This window comes from Phytophthora parasitica (genome assembly GCF_000247585.1).
Source record: "Phytophthora parasitica INRA-310 unplaced genomic scaffold supercont2.33, whole genome shotgun sequence".
Classification (NCBI taxonomy): domain Eukaryota; phylum Oomycota; class Peronosporomycetes; order Peronosporales; family Peronosporaceae; genus Phytophthora; species Phytophthora nicotianae.
The window spans coordinates 494,640-502,971 of NW_008649019.1; the positions used below are offsets into that span (position 1 = coordinate 494,640).

Below are 8,332 nucleotides of genomic sequence, written 5' to 3' on the forward strand. Positions count from 1 at the left end.
CCTTTCTAAATCGCTTCTTAGCACTACAGCTAAATGTACTAGTGTTGTTTAAACACCTAAGCTGGTAGCCCTTGGCGCGAAGTGCTTCGTGCAGCGCAGTAGTCGAGTAGCCGCCGTATTTGACGTTGCCATGGGCATCACGTCCCTGCCTCACTGTAGCCTTGGTTAGACGGTCCACGATGGGAGCCACCTCGCTGACTGACAGAAATCGCGGTTTTGAACGGCATTATTTACTGAGTACAACCCTCAGAGGGTGTACTTGTCGCTTGTTCCGCTCTGTCTTTGGCACATTGGGCCGCCCATTGTCCGCCGTGTAGTCTCAACGTTGGATTGCATCCCTGTCCATGGTTTTCTAGCAGAACGCTGGAAGTGGAGAGAAACACGCACCGGAGGCACCCAACTTACGATTTGTACTGACACTTTCCCGCAGAGTGGTAGCTAGCAGAACGCCGGCCTGTGTGAATACAAAAGCGAAAGTGAGAAGGAAAGCAACTAGCTAAAATCATTGAATAAATGCTGTCCATTACTTTAGTAGTTGCAGTTGATGTGCATGAAACTACGAGAAATTCGCGATGCCTTGTTAGTGCCTAGACAGTTACGTAAAGTAGCGCGTTGGCAATGTGTGACGACAATCAACTTGATTATCAACAGCTCCGCTGATTGCAGTCCCACCAGGGCACCGAACCAGATGTGCATTTTTTCCTACCAATAAAAGTGCGTGAGCGCGGTGTCGGCCGCTGTCGGCGCCGTTACGCTATGGGATGTGGCTTCTAGTCCGTAACTGCGTACAATCATTACGGAGCCGGCAGCGCCTGTGGGCTTTGCGAGGTTACCCCGAATGGACGATATGCGCTCAGCTCGACTCTCGAGGGAATGGTGCGTCTCTGGGACTACATGTGCGATATCTGTTTATGCACGTACAGGCAAGTTCAGCATGCAGTGCGCCTTCCTGGAGAAGCAATGGAACAAGCAGTCAATTGTGGCCTGTGGATCGGAGGACAACCGTATTTTGATGTGGAATGTGGGCTCACAGGATGTAACTTCTGTCTTGACCGGACACGACCATCCAGTACTTGCACTCGCAGCCCATCCGACTCACGCACTGATGGTATCGGGCTCCAATCGAGACATCAAGATGTGGACTCCAAGTGTTGAAGCTGATGGCGATAGTAACATGGAGAGCAATGGCACAAAGGACCTATCCAAGTTCAAGTTTATTGAAAAGCCAGCTGGTTTTTCAAGAAGTGTGGTATCTGTTTACCACACAGGCTTTGCTATTGCGATTGGCTATTTTAAACAGGTTTTAGCGCTAGTTGGTCTAATTCCAATCTATTTTAAGAATACGTCGGCTTCTCAGGGTACTTAGGTATGGTCCATCTTCGAAAATAGTGGCCACTATGTTGTCGAAGGTGGTGGAGCTTAGACTGCGACGGATGTTGCCACTACTAGGATAGACGGCAACAATACTTCACCGCGGCCGCAAAGAAGGAAGTCGATTGGTACAGCCAAGGATAATAAGCTCAAGAAGGACAAGGAGTTGCCATCAGACGCATTCGTCTGTTCAATATCTCGTCGAAACCAAGCTCACGAAGCGAAAGAAGCGTAAGGGTACGGTTTTGATACTCAATCGACCATAAGTACATATCAAGGAGTAGAAATGTTACGGTGTGCTCCGCTGCGACCACGAGGGCTGCGGGGCTTGCTACTGGGACCGTGTAACGGGGTACGAACCCCAATATACCCAACTTACATAAAAAGTGACCTGCCACTCTTGTAATTCCTGGTACATGGTACCAGAGGCTCTAGGAGCCAATTATTGCATATCTACATAGCTTTACTATAAGTGACTTATAGTTTGTATTAGAAACCAAGCTAAGCTTACCTATAAATACAATCAGTCTTAAACGTACCTTTTTTTGAGTACTTCGTCCACTCAGACCAGGGACACGTGAACTGTCGTTCATTTAGAGTTTGTATACTCTTGGAAGCCTACTTCCTCAGCGCAAGGTGCTGTGTGACCCCGTCACAGACCGCGACGTGAACGCAGCAATCAACATGTTGGAGCTCTTGAGGAGCGAAATTTTAGGTTTAGGTCGCATGGAGCCCTAGTAATCGTGGAGACGAGAAAATCTCCAGACCTGGATATTACATGTGGACCACATATTACATGTGTCCCACCCAGGGTTTGGCAGTAGTTGCGATTTTGGGTAGTAGTATTATTACTGTTACTACCTGAACATCATAATTGTACAATGCTACAGTAGTAGTAACATTAGAGAGTTTTGACTACTATAGTAATACTATAGAAATAATATTGGTACTATTCCACTCTTCTAAGTACGATAAGTTCTTGAACGCTTAGACACCAAATAAACTAGGAATTGTTGAAATCCATTGATACAAGGACCACACTTACTAAACCTTCCGCGTGCTCTCCTCAATTCGCCGAATCTCCTTTCGATTATGGCGCAAAATCAACTGTTGCTGAGCTCGTTCATTGTCCGTCTTGGTTCGCAACTTACTCATTACGAAGTAACCCGTAGAGAAGACTCGTTTCTGGAACGCTGTGGAACAACCCCACCCCAGCCAGACGCATGCAAGTTTTGCGATAGACGGGTATTTCGCTTGTCCAACCTCATTGAACCAACGGCAGATATCGATTCTCCCACACAACTCTTCAACGTTCCAAACACGAGCGTTGTGCTTTTTGCTACGCACAATTACCTTCGACAGTATCTTCTTGCTCTCTTCTTCATCCGGATACTGCGTTCTAACGACATCTGCCCAGTCCACTCTAAGGCTTAGCCACTCTTCCAGTAATTCATCCGCTCTCGCATTCATGAAAGTCTCAGCGTTGCTGTCTTCGATAGGCTGTGAAACTTCTTCACCGTATAGTAATTCGGCTTCAGTGTCGGAGCTGCTGTCTCCATCGCCTGGAGGTGAACTGGACGGTTGAGCAACACTGCCTTCAACTTGCTGGAGTACGTTAGTATTGAGCGCCTTGTAGAACACGCGGTGCTCGACACGCATAAGTGCTTTTGCCTCATCCAGGATATTGTCGGCCGCCGTATCCGTAACATTTGGAACTCGGAGAAATTTTTGGCAGACGGTCGTGTACGAGGGTCTAACGTTAGTGACATAGCCATCGTTGTGGATGGTTTCTCAAGTCGTTCAAGAATTTGATGAAGGGTGCGCTTTATGCAACGTTGAGCCAACTCGGACAAATCCGTCAACTTGATTTCAACACGCGGGAAATTGTTTTCGTTCGAATCCATGTCGCGAGCACCGTCAAGGGCGCAGGCCGAGAACTTGTAAGAGTTCATTCTGGTAGAAGCAACACGTAAAAGCACGAACATCGTCGAGGATAGAACGGTTGCCGATTGAGACTCCACAAGCGCTAGCTCAGCCACACGATACAGTACTGCCTCCAATTGAACAGCTGGGGGGGGGAGCTCCCACTCGGCTCGCGTTATACAGTTGAACACACCCGCGTCACCCGACGGTGTATTTTGGAAGAACGCTTGAAATGCGGGATAATTGATAATCGAACGGCGAAACACCTTGATTGTGGATGCAACCCGAACGTCGACGTCAACCAACGCAGCCAACACAGGTAGTTTGTGGAACTGTTGATCTTGTTTGAGACGGTCGATCCGTTCCGATGATCTACTAGAAACGAAGAAGTTGTTTAAGGCGCGTAATTTTTGGATTAAAGCACTACCTTCAGGAAAAGCGCCACCCATCGTCACCACTACCCGCTTCTTGACAAACGTTTGGCTCTTCGGGTCGAGCACGTAGTCGTTTCGTACATTTTCTTTGAGTCCAATACCGTAACCAATACATAGATTTAGTGCGTGCATCGTGCAGTCCGTCTGTAATGTAGAATCGAATTGCCTCGATACTTTTCGAGCAGTGGACGCTGTATCCGAAACCGTGAAGCGAGCCATCTTGTCCACATCCAAGCCATATCGAACTTTCAGCTCCTTATCCAGTACAGCGGCTACCTCTTCCGATGTGTGCCCGTCATTTTTCACTTGGGCAAGCATGGCTAGATGCCTCGGCCGCCAGGTATGGTCAATGAAGCTACACGAAGCCCCCACAACACAACTCTTGGCAGCGTTCGTCCAAAGGTCGTGCTCCACATTCATGAAAGGGGTTTGAAATACCTCCTTGAACTCTTCTGAGATCAGCGCAGCGACGTTCTTCTTGAACGTAGAGTAGTGATTGTCCAAAATGGCGTTGTACGTCCTGTGGGGCGGAATCGTCACATCCGACTTTCCTGTAACACCAGCAAGGAATTCCTTAAATGCCGGCGTTGTAGTCAAGTTCCGCGGCAGTCCGTCGTGAATCAACCATCTCACAATGTGACCCGATACCTTATCTTTGGAAACTGGAGCCTCCCAACTTAACTTCTTCTGACGCTTGTCAGGTTGCTGGGCATGATCGTCCGGCTCCGCAGAGCGTTTTGCTTCCTCTTTTGGGCTCACCTTGACCTCCAATCGTTTTGTTCTGTTGGATCGGTGCTCCTGTTCCTTTATAGCCCATTCGTGCTCGCTGTGTATTGACACTAGATGGTCCTTTGCGTTGGACGTGTGTCTTGCTCGGCAAAAAGATCCTTCCACTCATTTTGCTGCAAACAAAGGAGGCATATATGTGTGTACTCTGTCCCATTGTGCATGACCGTCTCCTCGAGGCGATGCACGTAGTCCCAGATCCAGTTTGTTGCGTTCTTAGGGCGGGCGTGGATAGGGATATCTGTAGCTATCTCGGCTCCGTTGTCAGGCTCGGCTTGTGATAGGTCTATCACTGCATCTTGGCTAGATCGTGATATATCCGAGGTGCTACTTGGTGTAAACTCCTGCGAGTCACTGTCAGTAGAGAAGAATTTCCGAACACACTGTCGACTGCAAAACCTACACGCCTATGCTGTTAGATCTATCCAATTGATTTACTTGTAATGCTCTCACCGTTTTGAGAGCTCGCCACCATCGTAGATGTCGTTGCTACATATGTGGTGCACTTGACGTCCGCACACGCTGCATGGATCAGTTTGAAGGACCTCTCCCCATTCACAATCGACCTTAGCACACTTCATTGGCTTCTTCTCTCGTCTTCCGCGAATATCCCAAACTGATCGAAGTGTACCATGAAATCTGGGGGAGCCACGAGAGCCACAAATTGCGCACCCTTAGAAGATTTCGCGCTTGTTGAAGTTCGATATCAATGTAGTAGTTTGAGTAGTAATATTATCACAATTTTTTCTACTACTTTACTACTAGTGCTATTAGGCCATATTTGTAAGGGTTACCATTCTACTACAGTACTTGTATTAACGATAGTAGTAATATCGCTACTATTTTAATGTTACTGCCAAACCCTGGTCCCACCAACTAGGAAAATGTATTAATATCGATGCTATTTTCAACCTTTCACCAGGACCCGTTTTGGCGCTTCTGTCTATATGGTTAGTACGCTGCGGATTGTTGTCAACGCTTACAAGAAGATATCTCACTCGGGTTTTCTTGAACACTACCACGATGACGACTCGAACATCAACCACTTGGTTCACGAAGGTGATTCGCACAGGAAACTCCCTACGAGTTGAGCAGCGTGGTCATTACTCCGCTGAACGGCTCATTGCTCTTCAAAAGTACAGCAACAGTGTTACTTCTACGGAATTATTGACGCTTGTTCTGCTGACGCCGCTACCGTGCCTGTTTGCGATCATCCTCGCAGATGTCGCTCCCTTGAATCCACCAGAAGCTGGTACCAACTCCAATATTGTTTTCTGGCTTCGGTCTTACTTGATAATATGGCTTTATACGCTGTCATTTGTCGTACAGTTTTGTGAAATGCTACCCGTATTGCCCATGTCTCGAGCACACCGACTTGGTATTACATTATTTGTCAGCTGCGGTGTTATTACGGGTGCTTACACGATGTCTCTTGTAATCGGCTTTCCGGTTCCATTCCTGATGGTTACCGGTGCTCCCACCTGGATAGTATTACTTTTGGGATCTTTCGCAATAAGCTGGAGGCATCACGTTCGTGGCAATAGTGCAGTGCAGACACAGATTGTTAATGGACTGAAAATGTTTGTGGTTCAAATGTCAATGATCGTGATATACCCATTTTACATTTACGTGTTTACGACACTATCGTCAGTCGAGCAAGCTTGGTTTTCACTGGTCTTGTTGATTATCAAACTGGCGATCAAGAATGGGATTAGCTACTATATTCGATCCAATACAGACATGCAGCCTGAAATTGTAGTCTTCAACGTCGATGTATTCAACGCACTTTTCGTATCCTTCTCTATGCAAAACTCAACTTCAAAACTCACGGTCATGGTCATAATAATTGTAGACTTTATACGAATGGCGAGTTCGTTTCGTGAAGTGATGCAGCTTGTACAGGAGCTCAAGAGGATTGAGAATCACATCAGTGTTCTCAAAGCTGTTGTTCATAGAAATATACACGATACCAGAAACGCGCTGGCTCGTGCGTGCAGTATTGTAATTCGCCGTTCATTTGCCTCGAAGAACCTCAAATTGCGTCGACTTTCAACGAGAATAGGACCAACACTTCAGATCAAGCCGTTCTTTCGAATAAAAAAGATATACCCAACTCACGGTCCTACTTTACCAGCGAAAATGGAGAAGTCACCGGAGTCTCGAGCACCCGAACCTTACCACGGAACCAGCAACTGTTACAAATCTTCTTCAGGCACACAAACTCAAGACAATTTGATCTTCATGGAGAGGTTATACGCGAGAAAGGTGTTAAATCTGTTGCGTCTCACGGAATTTACGATCCTCGTCGAGTATATCGAGGTGGTTGTACCAATTGTCTACTGTGAGCACATTACGTTAGCCTTGCGATAAGCTGAAATTGTGATCATCTAACTGTTGGTGAAATGTGTCACAGCCATCTACGTTGTGGCGATGTCGTATTTTCCAAATCGCATATACTACACCCAGCTTGCCCACATGGATGCCGACAAGCTTCAAAGCACACTATCGAACGTGCTTTTGTACAGTTTTCTTGAGTTCATATCACTCGTTGTGCTCATTTTGTTTCTGCGAAGAACGGTGGGGTTCTCGCCTGCGAATCAACTGGCGTTTGTACTCCGAACTCAATGGAAAATGGTACAGTCCAAACTGGTGCTGTGGGTGGTTTACGTTGTGCAGTCATCACTTGTGCATTTCGGTACGCATACGTAACTCGTTGAGTCATTTGTATGTGTTGAGTTTGATGTTATGGTCAATTCCACATTCAGGTGCCGACTACAGTTTTCAATTTGCGTGGCTCAAAGCTAATCCAGCAACAACTAACAAATAATTCATGATAATCTCAATGTCTCTTGTAAAGAAGTTTTGTGTTCTTATAGAGAGTTTCAATAGAGCAAATCTGCCCCAAATCGATCGATGGTGGTGCTGCACCACAATGAACTAGATCGCACTCTCTGGGGACCGGCATCGACTGCCGGTCGCTCGCGAGGCGCGGACATTGCTATCTACACCCAGCTGGTAGCGCTCTAGTCTCCTCCTGTCTCTTTACCCAGGACTACGGTTGACACGCTTGTCTGCAGGCTGTGGTGGTGGTGCTCGGTGTAACTTGCGCATTGGACTATGATAAGCCGGAGGCAGTGCGACTGGCAGCAGCAGGGGCAACACTGTTGGTATACTTTCGCAGCACTGGGCTGGTAAGTGAATTTGAGCTGTATAATCTGAGTGTCAATTGACCGAAAAGCTGACGTGGAACAGTTTGTCCGCTTGATGTTGTTTGTGTCCGCCATAGTCTTCTACGGCGACATTATCATCCCGATTATCCGTCTTGCAAGAGGTAACGAAGTTATTCCTTTGCCGACGACCAAGCTGATGCTGCACTGCATCTGGGTCTGGAACACGGTGAGCTCTAACTATCCTGTCAATAGCTGCAACGTAGCGCTGACTTCTGCGTTTGAGCTCTCGATTAGCTTCGCATCTTGTTTGCAATCTTCAGGTCGGGAGCTCTCAGGTCAGGAAGGAGAAAGAAGCATATGATACCGAGTAGAATGCGTCCGAAGGTCGCGTAGGCAGGCACTATAAAATACTTTCATTTACACATCAGTCTTATACTTAACGTTTATTTGCTAATGCTGGTTGTTCTGCTTAATGAGGCTACAGCCCGTTAGCTGAGACGGCGGAGATAGCAGCCGTCGTGTTAAACTCACTCCCCAGGTGGGCTCAGGCGGTTGTGCAGACAGGATGCTTTAATGGTTCGTAGAGAGCCCGTACTGGTATCTCTATTATCTACTGTTATGTATTGATACGGGCCACTTCCATCAAGT

General features: G+C 47.1%; 3 protein-coding genes across 4 annotated transcripts; all 3 read left to right on the top strand.

Annotated features, from left to right (window-relative positions):
* Positions 1-838: 838 nt before the first annotated feature.
* On the top strand, positions 839-1,366 carry PPTG_13595 (hypothetical protein; the record flags this gene model as incomplete). Its single annotated transcript, XM_008909374.1, has 1 exon — positions 839-1,366. One exon carries the CDS (start codon positions 839-841, stop codon positions 1,364-1,366), a length of 528 nt encoding a protein of 175 aa, XP_008907622.1.
* Positions 1,367-6,653: 5,287 nt separating this feature from the next.
* PPTG_13596 (hypothetical protein) lies at positions 6,654-7,223 on the top strand (the record flags this gene model as incomplete). The annotated part of the gene is made up of 2 exons (XM_008909375.1): positions 6,654-6,855; positions 6,928-7,223. The coding sequence occupies 2 exons, from the start codon at positions 6,654-6,656 to the stop codon at positions 7,221-7,223; spliced, it is 498 nt and encodes a 165-aa protein (XP_008907623.1).
* A 166-nt stretch (positions 7,224-7,389) lies between these two features.
* On the top strand, positions 7,390-8,124 carry PPTG_13597. Of its 2 annotated transcripts, XM_008909377.1 has the most exons (4): positions 7,390-7,529; positions 7,592-7,705; positions 7,767-7,910; positions 7,979-8,124. In XM_008909377.1, exons 1-4 carry the CDS (start codon positions 7,428-7,430, stop codon positions 8,075-8,077), a joined length of 459 nt encoding a protein of 152 aa, XP_008907625.1. In that variant the 5' UTR covers positions 7,390-7,427; the 3' UTR covers positions 8,078-8,124. The 2 variants fall into 2 exon arrangements, with proteins under 2 accessions (XP_008907625.1, XP_008907624.1); XM_008909376.1 differs by having other exon boundaries at positions 7,767-8,124.
* Positions 8,125-8,332: the final 208 nt, after the last annotated feature.

Excerpts from the sequence above, each read along its gene's own strand:
- PPTG_13597 (XM_008909376.1), top strand. The coding sequence starts at position 7,428 with ATGGTGGTGCTGCACCACAATGAACTAGATCGCACTCTCTGGGGACCG. Across the intron at positions 7,530-7,591 it reads TTGCTATCTACACCCAGCTG|GCTGTGGTGGTGGTGCTCGG; the intron begins GTAGCGCTCTAG and ends GCTTGTCTGCAG. Across the intron at positions 7,706-7,766 it reads ACTTTCGCAGCACTGGGCTG|TTTGTCCGCTTGATGTTGTT; the intron begins GTAAGTGAATTT and ends GACGTGGAACAG.